The sequence below is a fragment of the Urocampus carinirostris genome, chromosome 11 (genome assembly GCF_059441175.1).
Source record: "Urocampus carinirostris isolate Australia breed hairy pipefish chromosome 11, RoL_Ucar_1.0, whole genome shotgun sequence".
Lineage (NCBI taxonomy): Eukaryota > Metazoa > Chordata > Actinopteri > Syngnathiformes > Syngnathidae > Urocampus > Urocampus carinirostris.
This window is the reverse complement of record NC_142359.1, coordinates 41,320,750-41,336,798: the sequence shown is the minus strand read 5'-3', so window position 1 is coordinate 41,336,798 and position 16,049 is coordinate 41,320,750. Positions and strand designations below refer to the sequence as shown.

At 40.8% G+C, this 16,049-nt stretch overlaps 1 protein-coding gene across 4 annotated transcripts in view; it reads left to right on the top strand.

Annotated features, from left to right (window-relative positions):
* mapk11 (mitogen-activated protein kinase 11) overlaps positions 1-16,049 on the top strand; it is a 36,557-nt gene that overhangs the window by 3,260 nt on the left and 17,248 nt on the right. For 2 of the 4 annotated variants that reach the window (XM_088348417.1, XM_088348419.1), the window contains exons 3-4: positions 13,127-13,256; positions 13,334-13,392. The exons of the other annotated variants lie outside the window; for them this stretch is intronic. In XM_088348417.1, the coding sequence (XP_088204543.1) occupies positions 13,127-13,256; positions 13,334-13,392 (189 nt within the window). The remainder of the gene's footprint in view (positions 1-13,126; positions 13,257-13,333; positions 13,393-16,049) is intronic. 4 annotated transcript variants of the gene reach the window in all.

Sequence of the window (16,049 nt, the reverse complement as noted above, 5' to 3'; positions counted from 1 at the left end):
CAGTGGAGTATTTCAGACGCTGTGTTGTTAATTTTTTGGTTTTGTTTTACTTTAAAACAAAAAAGGTAACATTTTTTAATTACATTTAAGCCTATCCTGACTACTATTGCTGACTATATCTGACCTATGTAATATGTATATCCATGAGACTTTGTTATATTAGACACAAGAGGAGAAGAGGATCTGTAAAATATATTTAATAGGGAAGATGCAGGGGTAGGGAAAAGAAGCATCTGCTTCTTACTACCCTTTTTCGAACATGTTATGTAACATTATTTTGGTGTTGAGTTATTGTTTAGTCCTGTTTTTATTCTAATGTTCGAAATAAAGTTTTCAATCATTCATCCTATCGTTTATTAAGGGAAAGAGAGTTTTGAAATTGCTTTTATTTCTGGGGGTGCTTGAGTTTAAGTTAGGGGTCCTTGAGCACCCCTTAAAACGGGCTGGCAATGCCCATGCTGTAAAGTAATCCAATGCACATTTATTTGATAATAATAATAATAATTTCCTTTGTATTGTCATTCTTTGTAACATGGTGCATTTAAAACGCGTGGAGTGGCAAGTGGATCATGCATTTGCTATAGGGATATACATCCTTAGAAGCATCACTAAAGTTTACAGAAGGGTAGATTGGTGTGTGATAGACCTGCGCAGGAACACAATTTGGACCTGGTGGGCCTTGGGTTTGACACTGGATCAGGGCTGCAGCCAGACATGAGTCTCTGAGGGGCATATAAAATGTGCATGTGTTGGAGGGGGAACAGCTATTATTTCCCCCATATTTTTTTTCCCACAGCACTTTTTCCATTGTTTTAAGGGATGTGTTCATCTAGCTTATTTTTATATGTGTAGTTTATTCTTGTATTTTGTAGTTTTATTTGTTGCACTGAAAATTCAATATTTTTGATATACATTTTGTTGTGTCATGCAGGGATTCTCGTTTAAAGCTGCTCAAAATAAAAAAGTTTAAATGAGTTAAGCTCGTGGCAGTGACAATAATCAATATCTTATAATTTAGTATAATGATAGATTAAGAAAATATATTAACAAATTTTATTTTATTATTTATTTTTTTCTGCTCTTTCTTTCTTTTTTTTTCCTATTTTCTTTTCTTTTGTTTCTTCCACCCTGCCTTTTTGCTTCCCCTCCACTGTTTTCTTATTTAATTCTCCTTTATCCAGCTCGGTAGCCTAGATGGTAGGGCGCCCGCTCTGAGACTGGGAGGTCGCTGGTTCAAGCCTCGGCCGAGTCATACCCAAGACTTACAATATTGGTACTCATTGCCTCCCTGCTAGGTGCTCAGCATTAAGGGTTGGAATTGGGGGGTTTGGTCACCTAATGACTAAAATGGCTGTGCCCTGTTTGGCTGCATTGGCTCGCTGCAGTTTAACTGTGCGGGTCAGGTGTATCGACATTTTGTTCTGTGTGCATTGTTACAAAGAATGACAATAAAAGTAAATTGTCTTATCTTGTTATCTTATCTTTTTTTTTCTTCTCTGGTTTCCTTTTTCCAAGCTTTTTTTTCTCTCTTTTTTTCTATTTCTTATATTTTTTCTTGCTTTTTCTTGTTTCAATATTTTTCCTTATTTTGTTTTTTCTTTCCAGCGTTTTAACTTCTATTTTCTTGGTTCATTATATTTTCTTCTGTTTTCTCTTTTTTCCCCCGTTTTTGATAAAAAATAAAATAAAAATATTCGTCTTTTCAAATTTTGCCTTTACAACCACAATCTTTGGGTAAGCAGAGCGTGTCTGTGGGTGGGTTCTATTTCCTGTAATGCAATTAACTAATTCAATACCAGACGTTTCAGATTGGAAGTACAGGTGCCAGCCACTTTTTACTATTTGACTCATTTTTGAAGACCTACAGAAAATTTAGTTCTGTGGTTATTGTCAGGGAGGACCAGAACAGAGCAGGAGACCCCAGAGCGTTCGTTACAAGTCTTTTATTTGGGGAAGCGTACAGGGTTAGCGGGAGACGCGATGACCGTCGAACGTCAGCAGCAACGCCGTGAAGACAGCTTCGGGACACGTAGCCAATCGTAGCGTGGGACGGAAGCAGGTCGAGTTTACCGGGACTGAAGAGAAGATCGTAGCGTGGAACGGAAGCAGGTCGGATCGGAGGCAGGCAGAATCAGGTAAACAAGTCAAAAATACACAGGAAAATCAGGCGAGTCAAACGGGGTAAAAAGTAATCCTCCGACCAAGAGTTCTCCGCGTAACGCGTTTAAAAAGGGAGCATTAACCAATCAGGAAGCACATTCCAGCGCGCCACATGATTACCCCAGGTGGCTCCACTTGGGTAATCATGACAGAACCCCCCCCTCAAGGAACGGCTCCAGAAGTTCCCCAGAAAAAAAATAAATAAACCCACGGCACGTCACAGGGTAACACAGGAAAATCAGGAGAGTCAACTCAGAAGAGTCGGACTCAGGGCGGGCATGTTCAGAAGACTTGGACTCAGGGCGGACATGTTCAGAAGACTCGGACTCAGGGCGGACATGTTCAGAAGAGTCGGACTCAGGGCGGGCAGGTTCAGAAGAGTCGGACTCAGGGCGGGCAGGCAGCGGAGTCGAAGTCGAACAGGCAGGCATGGGAGTCGAACAGGCAGGCATGGGAGTCATTGCGCAGTCATACGGCCGGAGGTGCCTTAGCCAATTTTGCCACGTCGGAAAGGACTTACCGAACTGCACATTCTGAAGGGGAATTGCGCTGCTGATTCAGGCTTTCATAGTGGTCAAGGGGCAAATGTACGAACGCGGGTCCATTCTGGTCGGAGGATTCTGTCAGGGAGGACCAGAACAGAGCAGGAGACCCCAGAGCGTTCGTTACAAGTCTTTTATTTGGGGAAGCGTACAGGGTTAGCGGGAGACGCGATGACCGTCGAACGTCAGCAGCAACGCCGTGAAGACAGCTTCGGGACACGTAGCCAATCGTAGCGTGGGACGGAAGCAGGTCGAGTTTACCGGGACTGAAGAGAAGATCGTAGCGTAGAACGGAAGCAGGTCGGATCGGAGGCAGGCAGAATCAGGTAAACAAGTCAAAAATACACAGGAAAATCAGGCGAGTCAAACGGGGTAAAAAGTAATCCTCCGACCAAGAGTTCTCCGCGTAACACGTTTAAAAAGGGAGCATTAACCAATCAGGAAGAACATTCCAGCGCGCCACATGATTACCCCAGGTGGCTCCACTTGGGTAATCATTACAGTTATATTGGCATACGTCATATCAAAAGAAAGCTTGAACCTTTAAGTATGTTTCTAGCTTTTACCATTGTGTAGTAAACAACAGTTGAACATTTGGAAGTTTATTGAAGATTATGTACTCGTTTCCAAGAAAACTTCTGCTTTTTGTGAAATGATCCATTTCAAGCTGAGCTTTCACTATGGTGTTTTTTTTTTTTTGCATTTGTGATATGCTTTCCATAAGGGTTGTACAACAGGAGCAGTTCAGTTCATTGAATTACAGAACTAATCTATTATTGTTTCTAGCTGCGGTTGATGGTGGACGCATCAGGTTAGCACTGCTCGTTCTATGCGTTTATACTGTCATTGGCGTCGGTTTTAAGAGTATTGTTAATTATTAATTTTACAATTCTAACCATTTTAACATAGTTAGAAGTAAAGCAGCCGAGTCCTGCCATGGCCGGGCATTATACCGGCGGGCGGAGACGTAACTGCGTGAGATTCTTGCTCAAAGATGTTGTGGCATTTTCGGAGGGAATGTCAAGGACGGATTTTATTAACAAGTTTGTTGAAAAGATTCTGAAGTTTAAAAAGGAGGAGGTACATGCTGTCATAAAAATGACTTCTGGCAAAGGCTTTGATGTGAGTTTTGAAACGGCAGCTCTTTATCAAGAGTTTTGGAATCGCTTTGAGGGAGTGAGGTCCCAGTTTTCAGGATTTACAGTGGAGAAGCTGACTGATAATGCTAACAAGATTGTCGTTGTTAGAATGTTTAGTGAAATAATCAGTGCTGATGACGTCTGTTATTGGTTGAGTAGATACTGCTCAGTAAAAGGCCAGGCTATGAAGGTGAGGTGTGAGAAAGGCTATTGGACTGGTGCCTGGAGGGTACCAGTCCAACTACGGCAAGATCCTCAGGGCTTTCAGGGACTGAAACAAATCCCGTCGACTATATTCCTGGGGGAAAACCGTGGCTTTATCCACTATCAAGGGCAACCGAAACTCTGTCGCAAATGTGGTGAGCATGGGCATCTGGCTGAGGTATGTGATCAAATTTTTTGTGGAAAGTGCAGAACAATTGGACATTCCTTTGAGGAATGTATCAATAGCAGAAAATGCAATCTCTGTGGAGAAACGAATCACCTCTTTAGAAACTGCCCAAATTCGTTTGCTAACAAATTGAAAGCTAGGAAGGCAGTTAACAAAGACAACAAAGACAATGAAATGATGTCAGACAACATAGATAATGAAATGAATAAATGTCACAAAGACAATGAAGTGAATAAAGATAACAAAGACAATGAAATTAATAAAGTCATGGAAATACAAAATGAAAATGAACAAGAAATTAATGAAGTTATAAAAATACCCAATGAAGATGAACAGGAAATGAATAAAGTTATGGAAATACCCAATGAAATTGATCAAGAAATGCACAAAGAAATTGGACAAGACAAACAAATTGAAAAAACAGATGTACCTACCAAAACCCCTGGAGCAGAGACCAGAGAATCAAAATTGAAACAGGAAGAACCTGGAAATTCTAATTAGATTTCTCATAAAATACCTGAATTTGGACATGACAAACGAATAGAAAAAGCAACTGCCACTCCGAAAACACATATTAATCAGGAAGGGCCTGGAAGAGAGTTCAAATTAGCAAATTTGTTTGCTACGCCATTGCCGGGATTTGGAGAAGACAAACAAATCGAAAAGGCGAATGACTCTCCAAAAACCCATACGGGCACTGGAAAGAGGAGTAAAAGTAAGACAAAATTGGGAGTGGTGAAAAAACCAGAAACAAAGTTAAGAGATTTAGAAGAAAGCCGATTGCCGGTGAATAAGCCCACAAGGGAACTGTATGAAGTTGAGACGGAGGAGGTCGGGGAGGGAAAAAATCTGACCCTTTGTGGGCAAGGAAGTAAGAGACCCCTTGATAGGTCCTCTGGCTCACCCCCTAACCCAGAAAAAAGGGGAAGACCTGGAACCACAGACAGAGGGTCCCAGAGTTTTCCCCGGTGAGTCTCAAAATGAGGTACTACTCTTAAGTGATGTGTCTGACACAGGTGACACTCTCGATGATCTCGATGAACACCAAAGAATGGACTCAGATCCCCCGGTTTTGTCTAACTAGTTTAAATACTTTAACAACAATTATGAACATTACATTCTCTACTATCAATGTGAGAAGTGTGAGATCAAAGGTTAAGGCTCACAGTGTTTTATCGTTCTTAAAAACTATCAGAACAGATGTGTTTTTACTACAGGAATGCTGCATCCCCTTTCTAAAAAATTATAAACAGTGGGAAGAGATTTGGCCATATCCGTCATTATGGAGTGGCTCGAATGAAAACCGTAACGATGGGGTAGCCATTTTAATAAACAACCCTCAACTCATCATAAAGGGGAGTACTGTGATGAGAGACGGACGCGCAATCTTAGCAAGACTTTCTTATATAGGGAATGATTTTAACCTCATTAACATATACGGCCATGCCGACAGACAACTCAGGTACGAACTTTTAGAGGACATCCAGTCGCATATGCTAGGCCATCAACCACTAATCGTGGGAGGAGATTTTAATTGCATCCTAAGTAGGAAGGATAGAAAGAGGAACGATGAGGAGTTTAAAGTAGATAAAACATCAACTTTATTACAAGACATGTGCCGGACATTTAAACTGGTGGACTGTTTCAAATCCATACATCCAGGAGAGGAGGGCTTCACCTGGTTCAGTAGTGACAATGCCAGAGCCTCTCGAATAGACTACATATTTACGAGGGGTTTAGCACAGAGTGATGCAAGATTAATTCCAGTTTTTTTTTCGGATCACTTGCTACTGTCCTGCTCTTTCTCATTTCCTTCAGGTATGACTGTTGGGAAGGGTTTGTGGAAGTTAAACTGCTCCCTGCTGGAGGATGAGGCTCTAGCCGCACAATACAGGGAGCTGTACAAAGACTGGCAGACCCTTCAAGACTCGTATGATTCACGAGCACAATGGTGGGAAATGACAAAGAAACGAACACAGACCTTTTTTAAAAATGCAGGGAAAAACAAGAAACTTAAAGAGATGAAACGCATGTCGGGACTACAAAGAAGACTCCAACGCTATTTCATCCTAACAGAAAAGGGGATGGACTTTAATGATGAAATCAAAGAGACCAAACAAGAACTAAACGCTTTGGCGGAAATAAAGAGCAAAGGCATCATAATAAGAAGCAGAGAAAGAGAAATAGAAGAAGGGGAAAAATGTACACGCTACTTTTAAAAAAAAATTATGGGCAAAAATGAGGGGATTTTTAAACTTCAAAACGAAAACGGGCAAATAACAAAGGAAAGTAGTGAAATAACCATATTGGTCGAAGACTACTACAAAAAATTATTTGAAAAGAAAGAAACATATGAGAATGAAATGGGGCATGTATTAGATCATATTTCAAGATCAGTGCGTCAAGACCCCTTTTTAACATCGGACTTTACCCAAGACCAACTGAATGATTGCATAAAGACTATGAAAAAAGGCAAATCACCCGGGGAGGACGGACTCAACCTCGAATTTTACCGGACTTTTTGGGATATTTTAGCACCAGATCTGTTAACTGTTTTTAACGAATTTTCCAGTCGAGACCATATGCCAGACAGTTTCAGAATAGGGATAGTTACTCTATTGCACAAAAAAGGAGACAAAATTGACTTAAAAAACTGGCGACCCATAACGCTTTTAAACGTGGACTGTAAAATTTTCAGCAAGCTTCTAGCAACACGAATGTCTGTTGTCTTGGGAGACTTGGTTGATCTAGACCAAACCTGTGCCATTGTGGGAAGGAAGATCAGCGACAGTCTCATGCTGATCCGTGACACCATTTGTTATGCAAGAGACAGAAACATGCGACTAGCGGTCCTAAACCTAGACTTTGAAAAAGCCTTTGATCGAGTCTCGCACCAATACCTCTTCAGGGTATTGCAAAAATGTGGTTTTCCCCAAAAATACATCAAGTGGGTAGGACTGCTATACCGAGACATCTACAGCAAATTCATGATTAACGGGAATTTATCGGAAGCAATCGAGATCAACTGCGGTGTACGTCAAGGTTGCCCTATGTCTCCCCTTCTCTATGTTCTTTGCATTGAACCTTTGGCACAAATGTTAAGAAAAGATAGATTTGTCGAAGGCATCAATATCCCAGGAAGTGGGGGACAAATTACCAAGTGTGTTTTGTACATGGATGATTTTAATATTTTGTGTACTGACCGCGCATCTGTTGAAAGAGCCCCTGGACTTGACTGACCTGTTTGGGAGGGCGTCTGGGTCAAGGCTAAATAGAGAAAAATCACAAGTGAAGTTTTATGGAATGTGGAAAGAGACAGAAAAGGCAGGACTCCCGCTGACGGTGTTAAAGACAGACCAGAAAATCCTAGGGATAAAATTCAATGCGGATGGAGGAGGCGAGACCAACTGGGATGACGTGACAAGGAAAGTTAAGCAAAAACTTGTTTTTTGGTCACTAAGAAAACTGACAATAGAGGGGAAGGTCCTAATCATCAAAGCGATCATCCTCCCAATGCTTTTGTCAATCAGTTTAATTTTTATGCCTAAAAGAAACGTGCTGTTACAACTGGACCGAGCCATCTTTCGCTTTGTCTGGGGCTCAAAGTGGGAAAGGATAAAAAGAGATACAATGAAAAAGAAAAAGGAAAAAGGGGGGAAAGGAGTGCCTGACCTCCAGCTTTTCCTGGGAAGCAAATATGTCTCTCTCCACTTCCAAAACGCTGTGGGCCCACCCAACAACCCGAAAAGTCAAGCAATGACCCGTTTTTGGATGGGCTCATATTTGCGGAAGCTAAAGCTTGTACCAGACAATCGTTTGATTCCAGTTTCGTTTAACTTGCCACCAACACATCTCTTTATTCGGGATTTTTTGAAGAAGTTTGATTTGGAAACACAAGAATGTCACACTTTACAAAACCACAGGGCGCTTATTGCTATTGTGCAAGAGCGAGCTACAGTAAGCCCTGTGCGGGGGCTTGCGTTTGGCGAATCCACAACGGTTTGGAGCAACGTCAATCATCCTGCCCTCCCAAACAGACTACGAGACTTGTCATGGATGGTGGCTCATGAAGTTCTCCCAGTCAGAGCTGTAATGCACCACCGAGGAATGTCAGCGACTTCGAAGTGCCCTCGACCTGGCTGTGGCGCCCAGGAGTCGGTGAGGCACCTTTTTTGTGAGTGCAGCGCTGCCCAGGTCTTGTGGACAATGGCCGAACAACTAGGAAAGTTCCCGGACTTGCCAGCAGGAGAGGTCCCTGATGCACAGTACGTGCTTTACGGGGTGAGTCGGTCGATGAGGCCTCGGAACGACTTTGCCAGGGACTGGCTCACTCTCGCCGCCATCAAGGACGCCATCTGGACCTCCAGAAACCTGCTGGTATGGAGGTGCAGGCAGATCCCCCCCGTGGCTGTGCTCTAAATGGCTGCAGATACCATACAATCTGCGAGCGGCGGGCCTAGGACGCAGCCATAAAGAAGACTCGTCTGCACCCACCCGGAGGGGGGAGCCGGAGCTACACTGTGGGAGTCCCGGGAGCAACGGCCTGGGTTGTGGAACCCAGAAGGGAGAGGACCCACGCAGAAGGGAAAGGACCCACACAGAGGACTGGAAGAATGCTGCTTGGGAGGGTGGGATGGCAGAGCTATGCCCTTGCACAATAGTATTGCCTTTTACACGCTGGTTAACTACTGTTAAAAGAAAATAACTCTGAAATTGTTTAATTGATGTTGAAAATGTCAGGAAAAAATGTTAAAAGGTCATATCGTCACGTCATATTGTCAAATATAAAAAAATTGTGAATATGCTTGATGGCTGTGTTTTGCTGCTGTTGGTGTCAGTGGATTTGTTCAGACCGAGGACAATCGACTTTGGCCTGGACGGATCTATTGACACTAACAAAGATGTTATATAATGAAATTGTGAATATGTTTGATTTTCGAGAAGGTTTGTTCAAACCTCACTTTGTGTTTGCTGTTAAAAACGTAATATTGGAATATAATATTGTGAATGTGCTTAATTGCTGTTGAGATTGTCATGATTATTTTCTGTTTTTAGTGTCAATAAATTTGTTCAGACCAAAAAAAAACATAAACACAAGCATTCATTATATCGCAAGAACATTGAACTTATGCATGAACTATGCATAAACTTTGCAAGAACTTTTCAGCTCTCAATGTTTCTGGTGACATGATGACACGATGTCGATCACTCAGTGGCCGCCCAAAAACTCTTTATCGCTGGTTAGAGGAAGCAAAGCAACACAAAGAAGTGGGGGCTTCTCGATGTGTGGACAAATATATGATATATGCCATTCCTGCCATTTACTGGTGATTTACTTTACTTAATAGTTACTGATTGTCGCGCCAAAGCCTTTACAATAGTTTATTTTTCAACAATACTTTTTTTTTAAAGTATTTTTACGTTTGGCACCTAGGGACAATGCCTTTGAAAATGTATATTTATGTTATGGCACTGAATGAGTTAAAAACAAAATTGTCATACATTCTGAAATCATTACAAATCAATTAAAATATTGCACACCTTTTACTGTTTTAATATTACTGACTGTAGGGAAAACTCAATGATAACTTCCAAAAATGTTAAACTATCGTGAAAAATATATACTAGAAGGCTGTAAATCTTAATCAGTAATATAACATAATAAAAGGCTTGCAATATTTCAGTTGATTTATTATTAATTCAGACTGAGTTCATAATGGTTTATTTTTTAGTTGTGCCTTTCCCTGTTTTATGTTTATCTGTCTGTTGCTTCTCAGTTTAATCTGAGGCACACCCCTCCGTCACATTGGGGTAGAGTTGATCTACTTTTGAGTTTAAGTTCCTGCCTGTGCTACTGTCTCATATTTGGCATTTGGAGTCCAAAAGAGGCCACCAGGCTAGAAACAGTACGGTTGAGTTGGAACAATAGTAATAAGCTTAATTATTTTTTGTATTGTACACTTCATTCAATTACAAACTCCATGGGAACAACTCCTGTTTCTTAAGTGTCCACCTATTGTTCCTGTAATAGACACAAGACATTGTTTGACAGCAAGGGTGTCCACATTTTTCAGAAAGCGGGCCAGATTTGGTAAGCTGAAAATGTGTGAGTGCCGACTATTCAGCCTGGCATTCTTTGAACGGTCTATGATAAATTCACCCTCTGTGAAAGGTTTGCAGTGCTTGGCCATCAGCATCGTGAAGTTGTAGCTCGCTTTTATAGCATTTTCATTTGACTCGCAGGAATGGGGTGGGCTAAAATTCTCACAGAAAAGCCAAGTGCAAAGTGGCCAAAGGGCTATTGCCATCATCTCTTGAAATGTTGCTTTGTATTTTTATTTGGTAAAAACGTAATTCTATACTGCGGTCAACATTACTGGCAAGCCATATATTGATGATATGACAGAGGCCGTGAGCCAGTAAAAATTGGATCACGGGCCGTAACAGGCCCCCGGGCCGGACTTTGGACATAGCTGTTCTCCAGCCATTAGGAAAAGGGTGTGTTAGGGAATAACTTTTAGATACTTGCATCACTTTTCCTCATTTGATGTTCACAGGAAACTCCCTTGGGACGTGATTTAGGGCTATACAAATAAAAATGACTTGACTTGACTTGACCTGAGGCATGCCTGTTTGATTCATGCCGGAAAAAGCGCCAAAGCTCTTAGCAGTTCAATCAACTGCTGTAACAAAACACACTACTAAGCCATGACGAGAAAGTGGTTTTAGACTCAAAGTATGAAATAGTGATCTCCTAAGGCAGGGACTTCAAACTCAATTTAGTCAGAGGCCACATGCTAGAGAAGAAAAATCTCACGAGGTAGGTTTAAGAGAGAGAGATAAAAAGAGAGAAAACAAGGAAGACCAAGTAGGAGACAGAGAGAGATGAGGTAAGAGAGACAGAAAAGGGGGGAGTGGGAGAAATAGAGAGAGCACAAGAGAGAAACTGAGAAAAAAAAGTGAGAAAGAGAAAGATGGGAAGAGAAAAAAATGAAGAGAGAAAGATAGTGAAAGATCAAAAGAATGAATGAAGAGAAAGAGAGAAAAAGAGTAAGCATGGGAGAGGGAAGGAAAGGGAGTGAGAAAGAGAAAGTGAGAGAGAAAAAGAAATAAAAGAGTGAGAAAGAGATACATTTTTAAAAGGGAAGGAAAGAAAAAAAAAGAAAGAAAGAGAAATAGAGAGGGAGAGAGTCAAAGGGAGAAATATAGAAAGAGAGGAAAAAAGAAAAAAGAAGAGAGATAGTGAGAGACAGAGACTACAGTTGCGAGTGGTGCTTGGCTTGGGTGACATCATGTGGACGTAATTCAAACTGCAGCTCATTTTTCTTTTGCAATTCTCTCAATGTTGTCTTGCGAACCAAATTTGGCCCGTGTCTGCCTGTTTGACACCTTTGTTTTATAGATATGACCAATTGTTTTATCTATCATAATCCAAATAAGAACTATATATTGCACGGGGATCAGCTGTTAAATCGCTCTGCAGTAAAAAAAAGCTGAAATCTAAATAAGAAAATCTAAATCCAGGGTCTGCATCTCTCTGGTCAGCTACAATGCAGAATAATATGACTTTGTAGTGTTTGACTGTTTCTCAATGAAATAAAGTTAACCATTGTTAAGGGAATAGTAAGTACTTTAGAAGTACACAAAAAAGAAATCTAAAACAAGTAAAAAAATCAAGTAAATAGAAAAGATTTTTAAACGTATTATATAGTTCAAAGCGGCGCTGCCACGAGCGGCTGCCTTTTCCAGCAGCTGCCCTATTGTTTTATTATCTGCTCCTATCTTCGGTGTTTTTTCTTCCCGTTTTGACAACTACACTATGGATTACTTCTATCCTATGGGACATGGGTTTTAGCGCACAAAAAATGCGTGTATTCAAGGAATTTCAACTCCTTGCCCTGAAGAATTCTCGTGCCGGCGTGATGAAGGGGCCTATCGTGGAAGAAGAGCCGGAGCTAGCGAAGCGGCTAGCGGCGTTATAAGCTTTCGGTACCATCCGTAATCATGGTAAATGCTAACTCATGACCAAATAAGATCATCGAGTGCTGGTGGAAAACATCGAAGCGCACAGGGAGTGCAGTTGCTGTGTTTTGTGGAAACGTGGCTCACGTTTAGCATTTCGGACGCTAACGTGTAGCCACCTGGACCTATCCGGAGCTATCCGGCTTCAACGCCGCTAAACAGAGACACGAAAGCCGGGGGGAATCGGAGAGGAGGCGGACTTGCTAACACGAGGTGGTGTATCCCTGGATTTTCACAAAGAAAAGATTTCCATCTGCCGCAGGGATGTCGAACTTTTGGACTGGCGTGACGTCATCCACTCCGCTACAAGCACCCCTAGGGCAACATGTTAATCTGTTAATAAACAACGGGGTAGACTGCTGGAAGTGTGAATTTCCCTTCGGGGATGAATAAAGTATCTATCTATCTATGTATCTATCTATCTATCTATCTATATCATTTTCATATTGGGAATGTTTATCATAGTCAAAGATTTAATCCGCCCCGCCCAAAAAAAGAATTTGTTGACAACATTTCGAAAAGTGGCTTTACACTTTTGATAAATCTTACATATTTGCAGTGGTAATTGATATATTTGTAAGTATTTTTTTTTCAAACTGTTTTACATTGTACAATATTCTGTTGCTTTGTGCACTGTTTTTCTATCGGTAAATAAAAAACAGAAGGAAATTGGAACTGTTGTTATTATTCATCCATTAATCAAAACAATAATAGACTGATTCATCGATTATAAAAATAATCGTTAGTTGCTGCCCTGGTTGGTTGTATTTAAATTACCCATCCCAGCTTTAGAGGGGAAACTAGAAGCAGGGATCATTTAGTGCTAATATTCACTTTAATTGTTCCAATATCACAATTTTTCCTCCCTCCAGTTCAGCCTACGACGTGGTACTACGTCAGAAGGTGGCAGTGAAGAAGTTGTCCCGGCCCTTCCAGTCTCTGATTCACAGTCGTCGCTCATACCGGGAACTCCGGCTACTCAAGCACATGAAACACGAGAATGTTAGTCTGTCTGAATGCAAAACGAAACCTCGCAGCTGCCCGTGCTCTTATTGATTCAAACATTCCGTCTTCTTTAGGTAATAGGCCTGCTGGATGTCTTCACGCCTGCTGCGGAATTGCAGGACTTTAATGAACTGTGAGTCTTTCAGTTAAATATGTAGATGATTATTATCATTTATTTATTTTAAATAGTAATATATTTTTTAATGTTTTAAAATATTTTTTTGAACTATTTTTTTATTTAACATTGCAAATTCAAACAAAATTGGCACGGAAGAGTAAAAACAAAAAAATAACAGGTAAAAGTTTTCATCAGAACATAATTTGCCGTAGAAATACAGAAAAAAAAAGGAAATACATAAAATAAATATATAGAATTAAAAATTGACTCAAAATATTTTAGTTTAATGAACACTCCCACTGTCCAAGGGATTTATTATATACTTAAGAATTTGCTCCTTGTATTGATTTAAACATGTAGGTGCATTCTTATCAAGGTCGCATAATGCCAATATAAAAACACTACAAGTGAAGATAAAACTACTTTTAAAATCTAATTAAAAGTAAAATGTGTATTATGTGGCCACTAGGTGTTGCTGTATTGCTTTTGCAATCAAAAACAAGTGCTAAAAAGAACAAGGAAGAATACAAACTACAGAAACTCAAAGTGATAAACCGCAGCATTTTCTTCTCATTTTTTAGCCAAGCTTTTCACGAGATTTATTTTTTTATTTTAGGGTATCCGTAGCAGCAAGATGTAGGACTAATATTTTAGCTCCCACTAAGTGAGGCTCGTGTAGAATAAATACAAATTTACACACTTATAAGTACAATATTTTAAAAAATACACATTTATATGATAGTTCATGTGTTTTTGATATATATATATATACTGGACTGTCTCAGAAAATTAGAATATTGTGATAAAGTTCTTTATTTTCTGTAATGCAATTAAAAAAACAAAAATGTCATACATTCTGGATTCATTACACATCAACTGAACTATTTCAAGCCTTTTATTATTTGAATATTGCTGATTTTGGCTTACAGCTGAAAAAAACTCAAAAATCCTATCTCAAAATATTAGAATACTTCCTCAGACCAAGTAAAAAAAATAATTTTATAACAGCAAAACTAAATCAAACATTTGAAAATGTCCATTGATGCACTCAGTACTTGGTTGGGACTCCTCTTGCACGGATTACTGCATCAATCCGGCGTGGCATGGAGGCAATCAGCCTGTGGCATTGCTGAGGTGTTATTGATGCCCAGGATGCTTCGATAGCGGCCTTCAGCTCATTTGTATTTGTAGGTCTGGTGTCTTTCATCTTCTACTTAACTATACCCCACAAATTCTCGATGGGGTTCAGGTCAGGGGAATTAGCAGGCCAATCAAGGACAGTGATGCCATGGTCAGTGCACCAGTTACTGGTGGTTTTGGCACTGTGGGCAGGTGCCAGATCATGCTGGAAAATGAAATACTCATCTCCATAGAGCTTTTCAGCAGATGGAAGCATGTAGTGCTCTAAAATCTCTTGGTACACAGTTGCATTTACTCTGGACTTGATGAAACACAGTGGACCAACACCAGCAGCTGACATGGCTCCCCAAACCATTGCTGACTGTGGGAACTTCACACTGGATTTCAAGCAACTTGGATTTTGCTCTTCTCCAGCCTTTCTCCAGACTCTGGCGCCTTGACTTCCAAATGAAATGCAAAACTTGCTTTCGTCTGAAAAGAGGACTTTGGACCACTCTGCAACTGTCCAGTGCTTCTTCTCCATAGCCCAAGTCAGACGCTTCTTCCGTTGTCTTGAGTTCAGAAGTGTCTTGACCATGGGAATACGGCTATTGTAGCCCATTTCCCGGACACGTCTGTGAACTGTGGCTTTTGATACCTGGACTCCAGCTTCAGCCCACTGTCTTTGAAGCTCCCTCAAATTCTGGAAGCGGCTCTTCTTCACAATTTTGTTAAGGCTGCGGTCATCTCTCTTGGTTGTGCAGCGTTTCCGGCCACATTTTTCCCTTCCAACAGACTTTTTGTGGATATGCTTTAAAACTGCACTCTGTGAACAGCCTGCTCTTTGAGAAATTTCTTTTTGTGTCTTACCCTCCTGATGGAGGGTATCAATGATGGTCCTCTGGACAGCAGTCAGATCAGCAGTCTTCCCCATACTTGTGATTTAGTTTACTGAACCAAGCTGAGTGTTTTTAAGGCTCAGGAAACCCTCGCAAGGTGTTTTGAGTTAATTAGATGATTCAGGTGATTAGTTGAATAGCCTACTTGTATACTTTTTCATGATATTCTAATATTTTGAGATAGGATTTTTGAGTTTTCTTAAGCTGTAAGCCAAATTCAGCAATATTCAAATAATAAAAGGCTTGAAATAGTTCAGTTGATGTGTAATGAATCCAGAATGTATGACATTTTTGTTTTTTTAATTGCATTACAGAAAATAAATAACTTTATCACAATATTCTAATTTTCTGAGACAGTCCAGTATATATAAAACCTCCTGCGTGGGTTCAAATCCAGCTACCGGCCATACTGTGTGGAGTTTGTATGTTGTATGCTTGCGTGGGTTTCCTCCGGGCACTCCGGTTTCCTCCCACATTCCAAAGACATGCATTTCAGGTGAATTGGCCGGTCCAAATTGTCCCTAGGTGTGACTGAGCGAGTGAGTTGTCTGTCCCCGTGTGCCTTGTGATTGGCTGGCAACCAGTTCAGGGTGTCTCCTGCCCATTGCCCGATGATTGCTGGGATGGACTCCAGCACCCCCGCGACCCTAATCA